This window comes from Cervus canadensis, chromosome 14, assembly GCF_019320065.1.
Source record: "Cervus canadensis isolate Bull #8, Minnesota chromosome 14, ASM1932006v1, whole genome shotgun sequence".
In the NCBI taxonomy this organism is placed as follows: domain Eukaryota; kingdom Metazoa; phylum Chordata; class Mammalia; order Artiodactyla; family Cervidae; genus Cervus; species Cervus canadensis.
In genome coordinates, this window is record NC_057399.1 from 53,620,183 (window position 1) to 53,632,787 (window position 12,605).

Here is a 12,605-nt window from a genome sequence, read left to right on the forward strand (position 1 = left end):
AGTCCATGGGGTCGGAAAAGAATGAGAGATGGCTCAGGGACTAAACAACAAACAAATCGCCTCTTTAAAGACCTAATCTCCAAATAAGGTTATGTTCTGAAGTGCTAAGGGTTAGGGACTTCCATATATGAATTTTGGAGGGACACAATTCAACTCATAACCAGATCGTTATCCTTGTCCTTACAGTCTTAGGTCTTTAAATAAAAAATGTTACTTCTATCATTTCTTCAATTCTTTTCTAGCTATTTGTTTCTCTTTCCGGGATTTCTAGTATGTTCAAGATAGGTCTAAAACTGTCTTCCAGGTAACCATGAGTTATACATAAGGATTTACACTTTCTCTGTGTGGTTTCTCTCTACTATTCTGTATTTATTTATTCAATTTAATTTCTTAGCACAATGATGTAGCTAGCCTCCAGTCATGGCTAATCTGTTGTTTGTCTCCTAAATTTAGGAATTCAGAATTGTTTTAGTTCCTGAAACTACATTTGTGTTCTAACTCTACTTCTTTGCAAGTTATCATTACTTTGCTAAGGTTTCCTTTCCTATTGCCTATTAATCCTGTGTTCCACAGAAGCTACCTATTCAATGTATTCAGCCTTATTTTCCTCTCCCAAATTGCAGAATTCCTTGAAGGTTCTTGCCTACTCATAACTGTTCCCTCAGCATCCAAAAAGGTCAGACTACTGTTATCTGTTAGAGTAAAAAACCAGCAGGTAATAAAAAACATGAAACTTTTCAGCACCAAGTACCAAACATGTTAACTAGCAACCCTCTGCTGAAGCACTGGAATGAAGTTTATATGAGCGTGCCCGCCAGGTTCAGTTCAACTCAACAGAAATTAACAGGACTGAACTGACCTCTGAGCACAAAGCAAGCAGCAAACTGTCAAGTCAGCAATGTGGGCTAAGGCCAACATTTTCCCACATTATTTCCCTGTCCCACCTTCACTGTTTCACAGTGCAGTGTATCTCCCTATTCATAATTAAGATTCGTAACAAAATAGTAAAAAAAAATTTTTAAATAACAAACCAAGTCACATTAGTGTTGCTCAGCCATGTCTGACTCTTTGTGACCACATGGATCATGGCCCGCCAGGCTCCTCTGTTCATGGAATTCTCCCGGCAAGAATACTGAGGCACATTGCCATTTCCTACTCTAGCGGGTCTTCCTGACCCAGGGATTAAACCTGCATCTCCGGCACTAGGCAGGTGGATTCTTTACCACTCCACTACCATTTAATCCCAATTATCCTATTGGGGCCAAGTATTACCCATATTTTACACATGTACAAAGTGATTTTAGAGAAGGTTAAGTGTTTTAAAGCCAGGTCCAGTTACATGAATACTTAAAAGTCTCTTCATAACTAACACTCCTTCTACTTCCACATTCATTTGTGTGATCTCAGGCACACAAATCTTTCTAGACCTTATCTGTCATCTGTAAAATGATAATACTAATACCACCCACCTCACAAGGCTAGTGTACAAACCCAATGAGTGAATGAAGGCAAGTACAGTGATTAGAACAGTGTCTGGCATACAATGCTCTTGATATTATTATTTTATTTGGCATCCTGTAGCTTACAAATATGATTTTTTTTAAAGCCTATATACTCAAATAACTCAAAAGAATCTCAATGATCTGACACTTATCAGGTCCACAAGTGGCTACTATGACAATTTTGGGTAATATATGTGATTGCTTAACCTACTCACTGCAGCATTTAAAGGCTAACATGACCTATCTCATGGTAACATTGTAAAACTCAGTTCTTCACAATAGTCACTTTGAATCTAATCACCTTTTTTTTCATTAGAAAAGTTCAGAAGTCAAATACTGTACTTTGTTGCAATTTTTAAAAAAGAAACAAATTTCTAATCTAATTAGATATCCATTAAATGGCTTCTAACAGTAGAAAAGTAGCATTAGTGTTCAGGTGTGAACAATAAAGGACTTAACCTTGAAAACACCTCAAAAATTGGAAAAATAAACACATTTAAACAAAGGCAAAATAAAAGTAATCAAGCAAAAGTTGATGCTCTGTAAAAAGCATCAAGAAACAAGATGATTAATATAGATTATTTAAGAAACTAAAATGTAAAACTAAAAAGTGACAGGCTTAAACTAGCTAAATTAGATGAGCATACACATAAGCATTTTAAAGCTACATATTTTGAAAAAAAGTCAATAGCAAGACTGTAGAAATGTGTACATTTTATATTTTGTGGGTAAGTATAAACCATCCTATGACATTCTGAGGCAAGATGAATGTGATGACCAAAAATCTACTGATTATGAGGCAGCCAAGATACAATGATTTTTCAGTGCTTCAGTATAAGTAGCTGATGCTCTCTCTATAGTTATAATATGAAATTAAATTGTCTTTTTCCAGTGATACTTACCCAATAGCACTGTATTAGAAATGAAAATATACTCAGGTTTCAGTTTAAATATGTGCTACTGATTTATGTTACTATCTCTGGTTATGTTTTTATTTGGGCTACTGCCTACAGCCAAACTTTGCAAACAGAGATACAAGTCAGTCTTTGGTGATGACCAAAAAAAAATATTTTAGTAAAAAATCAGAACAGATGATAAAATTAGTGGGTGAAAGTTTAATAAGCCCATGGCAGAGCAGAATAGCCTAGAAAATTAGCATGTCATTTCTTAATTAGTTGGCATTCCAAAACTCAGCTATTTTTCACCATCACAATAGTCAAATTAAATGTACCTATATTAAACAAAGAACTGACTCATTGGAAAAGACCCTGATGCTGGGCAAGACTGAAGGCAAGAGAAGGGGACGACAGAGGATGAGGTGGTTGGATAGCATCACCAACTTGATGGACATGAGTTTGAGCAAGCTCCTGGAGTTGGTGATGGACAGGGAAACCTGGCATGCTGCAGTCCATAGGGTCGCAAAGAATTGGACACCACTGAGCGACTGAACTGATATCAAATGAACCAGCTTACTCTCTGATCCATGAAAAGATGCTATTATCACCAAACATTAAGAGGTATGTAGGAGAATTCAGTGAGATAAAGTCTTCTAAACTATTAACATGTTTGTTATAGTAAGTACTTAATAAACAGTGGGTATCAGTAGTAGTATATATATTCAAATTCCAAGTGAGAGATGTGATTCTGCTTCAGTGTTGGCACTGTTATAGTCCTGTTTCTGAGTAGCAGTTTAATAAAATTATCTTAATCCTCAAAGCAATTAATTCCACCCTCACAAATCAAAAAGACCAATCACTACAAGTAAAAAAATCAATCCAACATTGTTGAACCTCTTTATATAACTATAACACAGAAAAACAATCACATTCTTGAGGTAAGAAATCACCAGAGATGATAAAGCAATTCTGAAATTACAATAAATGCTTTTAACTTACTGATTAACTAAATCAGATACCATCTTAGAGCCGTCATCTGCTTCTTCTTCCATTTCAGAGTCCATACCATTGTCACCTGGTGAATGACATTAAAAAAAAAAAATGAAAACACACTTATAAGACAAAAAGTCAGAGCAACTTATCATTATACAGAAGGTTTCATCTATAAAGTGACAGATTAAGAAACCGGATAGTTGTTGAAAGATGACAGTTTTAATTATTATATTTAAAATGCCTTTTTAGGTATCTATCCTATTTATCTATTCTATAAATGCACAAAATGTATATAAATAAGAATGTGTATATATACATATATATACTTACAGACTATACACACATGTACACATCTTTTCTTAGTTACAAATTCCATTAAACCATTTTACATTTTAAAAAGACGTTATCTCGGTAAAAAAAAAAAAGACGTTATCTCTAGAAATTCAAAGTCTCCATTTTTTTGTTCCTTCTCTTGTAATGCTAATAGTAAAATCCTTGTAGAGTCAAAAAAAAAAAAACCACCTTAAAAATCCAAAATTCTGTAGGTAATGTATCACAAAGAAGAGTCTTACTTTAGGCAGACAGACAAATGTCAGGAATTTGCAAGAAATTATTCTAACTCTGCATTTGGCTCTTATTAGAGCAGAAATGGTATTCAATGGATAATTAGAAGCAATGAGAAAGCAAAAAATATCTTAAGAGAAGCCTTTGCCTTCTTAATAATTAATTTTTTATAGAATTTTGGATAACCTTTTTTATTTTTTTTTTTTTTTTCACACAAACTTGAAAGTTCTTACCTATATAACTGATTTGGAAAAACCTCACATACATCAACAAGTCCATTCCAGAGATGCTATTCTAAGATATAAACTATAATTTTGTATACAGAGAAGTAAAAATATTCATTAGTTAATGACTAAGAATAAAGCTGAAGTCAAGTAAAAATACCTCATGATTTATGCTAAATACAGGATTAAATATCTATAGTAAGTTACCAGAAGGTAGAAATATGCATTCTTACCCTCAAGAATCTTCAAAATTTTTTTTTCAGACAGGAGCTCTAGCTGTTCCTGGCAAAGTCTTTTAATTTCTTCTATTGAACAGTTCTAAAGAAAATGATATTTTTAAAAATGCATTTATATAATACAGCACCAAAGTAAACTAGAAAACAACAAGCATTTAAAAAACAAAAAAAGTCTTGCTTAGCAAAGTTGTGCAGTCAATGAAAAGTCACAAAAATCTTTTTTATGGGATAAAATCTGAAGACCTTCCAGCTAACAAGCAAACATTATAATTTATAGTTTTAATTGGAATATTAAAGTAATGTTTACTATGAAAGAACAAACTAAAGAGTGAGTCAGGTGCCCAGATATTGTTAACAGCAGCCTATTTCAGTTCAGTTCAGTCGCTCAGTTGTGTCTGACTCTTTGTGACTCCATGAACCCCAGCACGCCAGCCCTCCCTGTCCATCACCAACTCCCGGAGTTCACCCAAACCCACGTCCGTTGAGTCGGTGATGCCATTCCACCATCTCATCCTCTGTCATCCCCTTCTCCTCCTGCCCTCAATCATTCCCAGCAGCAGGGTCTTTTCAAATAAGTTAGCTCTTCTTAGCAGGTGGCCAAAGTATTGGAGTTTCAGCTTCAGCATCAGTCCTTCCAGTGAATATTCAGGACTGATTTCCTTTAGGATGGACTGGTTGGATCTCCTTGCAGTCCAAGGGACTCTCAATAGTCTTCTCCTATTTATGTTAGGCTAATACCACTAAAGGCTTACATATTCAAGCCCTGGCTCCATTCATCTTAGATATATATGTTGTTGGGTTTAACTTGTCCAAGTCTTTTTTCCATATCAGTAAAATTACAACACCACATATGTTTCTGAGTAATTTTCAGAAATAAACATAGAAAAACATTTATGAATTTAATGAAATACAGGCTATTATCAACTATCATTGCACACTGTGGTCTTCCCTGGTGACTCAGTTGGCAGAGTCTGACTGCAACGTGGAAGACCCGGGGTTCAATCCCTGGATCGGGAAGATCCCCTGGAGAAGGAAATGGCAACCCACTCCAGTACTCTTGCCTGGAGAATTCCATGGAGAGAGGAGCCTGGTGGTCTACAGTGCATGGGGTCACAAAGAGTCTAACATGAGAGTGACTAACACTTTCACTTTCTTCCTTTTATTACATACTGTTACACAGCAGTATACTACTTCTTAAAGCAAAAGAAAAGAATCAGTGTATGTCTAACCTAGCTACTTAAATTGCCAATATTTAATAGAATTATTCCCAGAAGGTCAAAAAATTCCTTACCTAAATACAGTAAAGTGTCCCATTTCTTTCTGGCAAATTTTTCAATACACAAAGCCATTATGGTTCTGCAAAATCCCTTTATCTTTTTGAAGTAGCTTAGTTGAAAACATACAATTATAATTTCCATTAAGTAAAATGACTGCTACAAAGAAAGTTTTTGTATATTTCTATATAGTGGGGAACCTGCTAATGTATGTCATGAAGTACCTTTAACACATCAGGAAGCATCTTCTGTAACTTCTTCTCTCCTATGATACAGAAACATTGCCGAAGCATTTCTTTTTTGTCTGATATATAGAAACTAACTGGTTTTAATGCCACAGTCAGGTCTAATCCACCTTCTTCAAGGTCACTGTGCTCTGCCAAGAATAACTCTTTTTCCAGAGGTGGCAAAAGATATTTGGTCTCCTAAAATTAAAAGACATAAAGAACCATTAAACAATAAAAATACATCTATAAAGTCATACATCATTTAATAAAATCTTTATTAAACATCTCCAAATTCTTTGGTTGCATAAATCAGTTATTTAAAACCACAGAAAAGACTATTTAATTACTCAGTATTCTTTGACATTACTCTCCAGGCTGTAATTATCAGCAAATTGATAAAAAGTGAAGAAATAATAATATCTTACAACACACAAATGGAAATATACTCAATACTGAATAATCTTCTACAATTTCAGACTTCTGAAGAATACGATACTCCTCCAGTAGACCATTCACCCAAGAATTTTTTGTATGTATGGTCATTCTTCTTAATTCTTAAAAAGAAACAAGATAGCAGCAAAATGTTACAAATCACATATATAATTAAGTACCACTGCTTACCAGAAGCTACTGTCATTTTTAAAACTGTTAAATATCCAATCATATTCAAAGCAGGCAAGTAATTTAAGATAATTCAATCAACTTTGCCTCCTATTTTCCAAATCTATCCAGTCTCTCAAGTCTACTGCCAGAATGCTGATCCAACGCAACATCCTTTTTGCCTAGATTACCTCCAGGTGGCATGAGTGATAAAGAACCTGCCTGCCAAGAGATGCAGGTTCGATCCCTGGATGGAGGAGATTCCCCTGGGATAGGAAATAGCAAACCACTGCCGTATCCTTGCCTGGAAAAACCCATGCACAGAGAGCCTGGTGGGCTACAGTCCACGGCCACAAAAAGTCAGACATGACTGAGTGAGTGAGTTCACACACACTGGACTCCCTACATCTAATCAAAGGTCTTGCCAATCTGTTTTGTATACTGTCACCAAAATGGATTTTATAAATGCACACATCATCATCCTATTTGTAAGATTTCCCAATGAAGTACTTCTCATAAAAGTACAGTTTAGTTCTGTACGCAAATGCTTACACAGTCCTTACTACTGGTCTTCTCATAATAATAGAGTACTAAAAATATGCAAACTATTTAAGGTAAGAATGGTGATATCCAAAAATGAAATCAAACGATGCTTGCTCCTTAGAAGAAAAGCTATGACAAACCTAGACAGCATATTAAAAAGCAGAGACATCACTTTGCCCACAAAGGTCCACCTAGTCAAAGCTATGTTTTTTCCAATATGTATGCATGTGAGAGTTGGACCATAAAGAAAGCTGAGCGCCGAAGAATTGATGCTTTTGAACTATGGTGTTGGAGAAGACTCCAGAGTCCCTTGGATTGCAAGGAGTTCCAACCAGTCAATACTGAAGGAAATCAGTCCCGAAAATACATTGAAAAGACGATGTTGAAGCTGAAACCCCAAAACTTTGGCCACATGAAGCAAAGAACTGACTCACTGGAAAAGACCCTGACGCTGGGAAAAATTGAAGGCAGGAGGAGAAGGGGATGACGGAGGATGAGATGGCTGGGTGGTATCACCGACTCGATGGACATGAGTTTGAGCAAGCTCTAGGAGTTGGTGATGGAAAGGGAAGACTGGTGTGCTACAGTCCACGGGGTCACAAAGAGCAGGATACAACTGATTGACTGAACTGAACTGATCCAAAACTAAATCTAGAAGGAATAGAAAAACTGAATATACCTATAATTATCGAAGAAAGTGGGGAAGAAAAAAAGATGAGAGGCATTAAGGAAAAAAACACTACCCCTAGAAAAATCCACCAGACCCAAACAGCTGTATGGTCCAACAGTCAAGTACACTCTTGAGAGAAAGATATAAACTACTCTGGAATACATGGGAAAAAAAAAAACTGTTACGTTTTCCCAACTCAATCCATAGCTCAATACTAAAACAAAATAGGGTAACTACAAAAATAAAAACCATAACCTGATTTAACTTAACATAAACACAAAATGTATTTAATAAAAATACTGAATTATAGTCAAGTACAACCACCAAATCAACAAATCAAATAGGATTTATCTCAAAAAGCAAGGACAATTCAATTTATCAATAAAATTACATTATCAGATTAAAGGAAGAAAACTGTATGACCCCTCAATAGAATGCCCTAAAGGTATCTGATAAAACTCCACAAAATCTCAGAAAACCAGAAATTAAAAATTTTCTTAACTTGATCAGATATCTTTCAGAACCTATGACAAATAGACTTACTGGTATAAAATTTAAAAAACTGTTTCTACTACAAAAAGGAATGGGAAAAGAATGCCTGCTATGAATGCCTGTGTTCAACACTACACTAAAAGGTTGAAAAAAAAGAAAAAAGCCTTAGATAATGCAAAATAACAAAAAATAAGAAATATCATGGCTGACGAGTTAATGAAGGGGCTGCGTATCAAACAATTAATGAGGAAGCATAAAGAAAGCCTTCCATTTCCCATCATTTGTGTTGTATGTATTTAAAGCATGCAGTCCTGTAATTGTTTTTTGTGTGTTTTTATTCTTTTCCTGCATCTTCTAATGTGAGTAAACCTTTTTTTTTAAACGGCAGTATTTTGCCAGGTTGAAGGGGCATAAAGAGGGGTTTTATTTCTTTTGTTTTTTTTATTTAATTGGAGGCTAATTACTTCACAATACTGTGGTGGTTTTTGCCATACATTCACATGAATCAGCCATAGGTGTACATGTGTTCCCCATCCTGACCCTCCCTCCCAATCCCATCCCTCAGGGTCATCCCAGTGCACCTGCCCTGAGCACCCTGCCTCATGCATCGAACCTGGACTGGTGCTCTAGTTCACACATGATTATATACATGTTTCAATGCTATTCTCTCAAATCATCCCACCCTCACTTTCTCCCACAGAGTCCAACAGTCTGTTCTTTATATCTGTGTCTCTCTTGCTGTCTCGCATATAGGGCCATCATTACCATCTTTCTAAATTTCATATATATGCGTTAATATACTGTATTGGTGTTTTCCTTTCTGACTTACTTCGCTCTGTATAATAGGCTCCAGTTTCATCCACTTCATTAGAACCAATTCAAATGCATTCTTTTTAATAGCTGAGTAATATTCCATTGTGTATATATGTACCACAGTAAAGAGGGCTTTTATAATCACATATTGGATTCGAATGTAGGTGTTATTAACAAATTGCTAACTACGGGTAAACTTCCTTAATCTCTTTGATCCTCAATTTTCTCATCTTGTATCAAGTAGATGAAGAGAAGTAAAGCGGGGCTTGCAAGGGCACTGAAAGCTAGTTCCTGAACTAAACCTTTCAGGGAGGCTAAGGTGCCCACCCTGCAAGGAGATCGAACCAGTCCATCCTAAAGGAGATCAGTCCTGGGTGTTCATTGGAAGGACTGATGCTGAAGCTGAAACTCCAATACGCTGGCCACCTCATGTGAAGAGTTGACTCGTTGGAAAAGACCCTGATGCTGGGAGGGATTGGGGGCAGGAGGAGAAGGGACGACAGAGGATGAGATGGCTGGATGGCATCACCAACGCGATGGACATGAGTTTGAGTAAACTCCGGGAGTTGGTGATGGACAGGGAGGCCTGGCGTGCTGCGATTCATGGGGTCGCAAAGAGTCGGACACCACTGAGCGACTGAACTGAACTGAACTGACCTGAAAGGTGACCACAGGAGTGGAAGGAGCTAAAGGCAACATGGGTCAGACGATCAGCAAAGCCAGAAATTTTAAGTTCAAGTCGTGCGAGGGTGGGGTTCAAGGGAAGTTAGGAACGTGCACTTCAGACACCGGATCCTGTAGGACCGCAGCGCTAACAGGAGCGATAGCAGGCTACGCATCCCGCAGTCACATCCCGCTCTTCGCCCGCCTTCTGAAAACGCGGCCGCTTCGAGAAGCGGCGAGAAAGACGCGCACGCACCTGCTGCAGAGAGCCGGCGACGCTGGAAGATGAGTCAGTGCTTCTCCGCTTCCGACGCTCACCGCGCTCCACGCTGTTGCCACCCCAGCAGCTGCCGCCGCTCCCGCCGCCGGTGACACTTCCACTCACGCTAGTGTTTCCACAGCAGGTGACGCTCCCGCAGCCGCTGGCGCTCCCGCAGCCGCTGGTGCTTCCACTGCCACTGCTGCCGACGGCGGGGACCAGGTCCGGCGCCGCGAGGGCCGCCGCCGCCTCCTGACCGCTTCGTTTGCGCCGCTTCTCCCTGGAGGACTTCTTTCCCGTCATGATCCCACTCTAGCAACCATCCGGTGAGAGACGCCGTCTCCAGATAGACCAAATGCCTCCCGCAGCGGCAAGCTGCAGGCGCTGGCGTCGCAGCTTGACGTCACTTCCGGTCGCGCCGCAAACGTTGAGAGTCGTTTCTGAAGGCTGGGTGGGGGCTGATCAAGCTGCCTCCGCCTACTGCGGAGGTTGGCTGTAGAGGTTGAGGGCGGGTGAGCACTGCGGCCGGATGCTGGTTGTATGTTTCCATACACAAAGAACCATAGGTGGAGCGTTACAGTAGCTTTTTGCCTTGTTGATACTGTTTTTCAACTTTGTCAGTATACAATACACAGTAAGGTGAAGGTATATTGTTTGATCTTCTGATTTCATTTGTCTTTCAGTTTTTGTTTGACACGACAACAATGAGGCAAATTTAGGAGAAACTCATTATCATCATCACATGGACAATTTTTTGTTTAATGTGTTTTAAGAAATTGTACAAGAGCAGTCTCTTGCTTCTTTATTTTTCCCCATTAACACTACTTTCTAGGCATGATTCATTTTCACTTCTGAAGGCACTTGGCACTTTTATTTATCACTTCTCAGTTTATTTAATAGTCAAATACTGGTGTCTTGGTTATTGACCGTCTGGAACATGTCAGAAAAGTGCCGCCGTAAATAACTTAAGGGAAAAGTTACATTATTTTGTACCCCCAAAAAGAAATTGATCAAAAGTTATCAGCACGTTATTTTTCTTGTTTTATGTAATCGAGTTTGCTTGAAAAAGAAAGGCTGAGGCAATTTAAAATGTCACCGATACACTGAAATCTTTATAAAAGTAAGTTCTAACATATGATTAGTTTTAACTTGGATTCTTGGCTTACAATGTTGAATACTGTTCCACAGATTAGAACGGTGTTTCCTCATGCTCAATAGTCTGATGTTGTTTAACCATTTACCTACTAAAATAAGTATATCGACCTTTTAAATGTAAATTAGTTCTTTCTGTTGAGGAATGGGGAGCAGGAATACAATACTATTGGCATATCAGTGTTCCTACCTTTTCTCTTTTCCTTCTTTCCTCATCAACTGCTGTTTCGTACTAGTTCTTGGTTTTTTGAAGGGGAGGAAAGCAAGAAGAGTTTAGGAGTGAAGGTGACCAATAAGAGAATCCCAGGCCATTTTTTAAAGGGATTTGAAGCAAGAAGTGCAAAAGAAAAAGAGAAGTGTATGATGGCAGCAGTGGGAGAGCAAATTTGGGGAGTACCTCTAGAGATTATGTATTTCTTGCATAGAGTGCGTGAGGGACAAGAAAGGGACAAGTGAGTTTTTGAAAATAGATTATGGATCATAGTTTTATGACTGTTAACTTTGCAGGCTGCCCTGTAGGATTTTGGATCTAAACACAAACCTGGTTTTAAAATCAGAGATCAAGGGCTTCCCTGGTGGTAGAATGGATAAAAACCTGCCTGACACTGCAGGGAAAACGGATTCGATCCCTCCTCTGGATACATGCCACAGAGCGACTAAGACACAGCTACTGAAGCCTGAGCATCCTAGAGCCTGCTCGCCACAGGTACTGAGCCTGTGTGCCCTAGAGCCTGTGCTCCGCAACAATATAAATCACCACAGTGAGAATCCTGTGCCTAAGTGAAGAGTAGCCCTCTCTCATGGCAACTAGAGAAAGTCCAAGCAAAACAATGAAAACCCAGCATAACCAAAAGTAAATAAATAAAATATTACTCCATGAGCTATCACCTCACATCAGCCAGAATGACCATCATCAGAAAATCCACAAGCAATAAATGGTGGAGAGGATGTGAAGAGAAGGGACCCCTCCTACACTAATGGTGGGAATGTAAACAGTTACAGCTTCTATGGAGAACAGGATGGAGGTTACTTACAACACTAAAAATGGAGCTACCATATGACCCTGCAATCCCACTCCTGGGCATGTATCTGGAGAAAAACATGACCCAAAAGAACACATGCACCCCAGTGCTCACTGCAGCACTGTTTAAAATAACCAAGACATGGAAGCAACCTAAATATCCATCAACAGAGGAATGGATAAAGAAGATGTGGTTGGTACACATATTCAATGGAATATTACTCAACCATTAAAAAGAATGAAATAATGCCATTTGCAACAAAATGGCCCTAGAAATTGTCCTACTGAGTGAAGTAATTCAGACAGAGAAGGAGAAATATCATAGGGCATCCCTTATATGTGGAATCTAAAAAGAAATGATACAAATGAACTTACTTACAAAACAGAAACAGACTCATAGAGAACAGACTTATGGTTGCCAGAAGGAAGGATGTTGGGAATGGATAGTTAGGGAGTTTGGGATGGACATTACACAC

The 12,605-nt window shown here is 38.3% G+C and overlaps 1 protein-coding gene across 1 annotated transcript in view; it reads right to left on the reverse strand.

The window, feature by feature from the left end:
* The window catches only part of CAAP1 (caspase activity and apoptosis inhibitor 1), a 62,670-nt gene extending 52,288 nt beyond the window's left edge, over window positions 1–10,382 (reverse strand). The window contains exons 1-4 of the mRNA XM_043487061.1: window positions 9,954–10,382; window positions 5,914–6,114; window positions 4,413–4,497; window positions 3,398–3,473 (exon numbers count right to left, since the gene is read on the reverse strand). Of these exons, the coding sequence (XP_043342996.1) occupies window positions 3,398–3,473; window positions 4,413–4,497; window positions 5,914–6,114; window positions 9,954–10,259 (668 nt within the window). The 5' untranslated portion in view covers window positions 10,260–10,382. The remainder of the gene's footprint in view (window positions 1–3,397; window positions 3,474–4,412; window positions 4,498–5,913; window positions 6,115–9,953) is intronic.
* Between the last annotated feature and the right edge of the window lie 2,223 nt (window positions 10,383–12,605).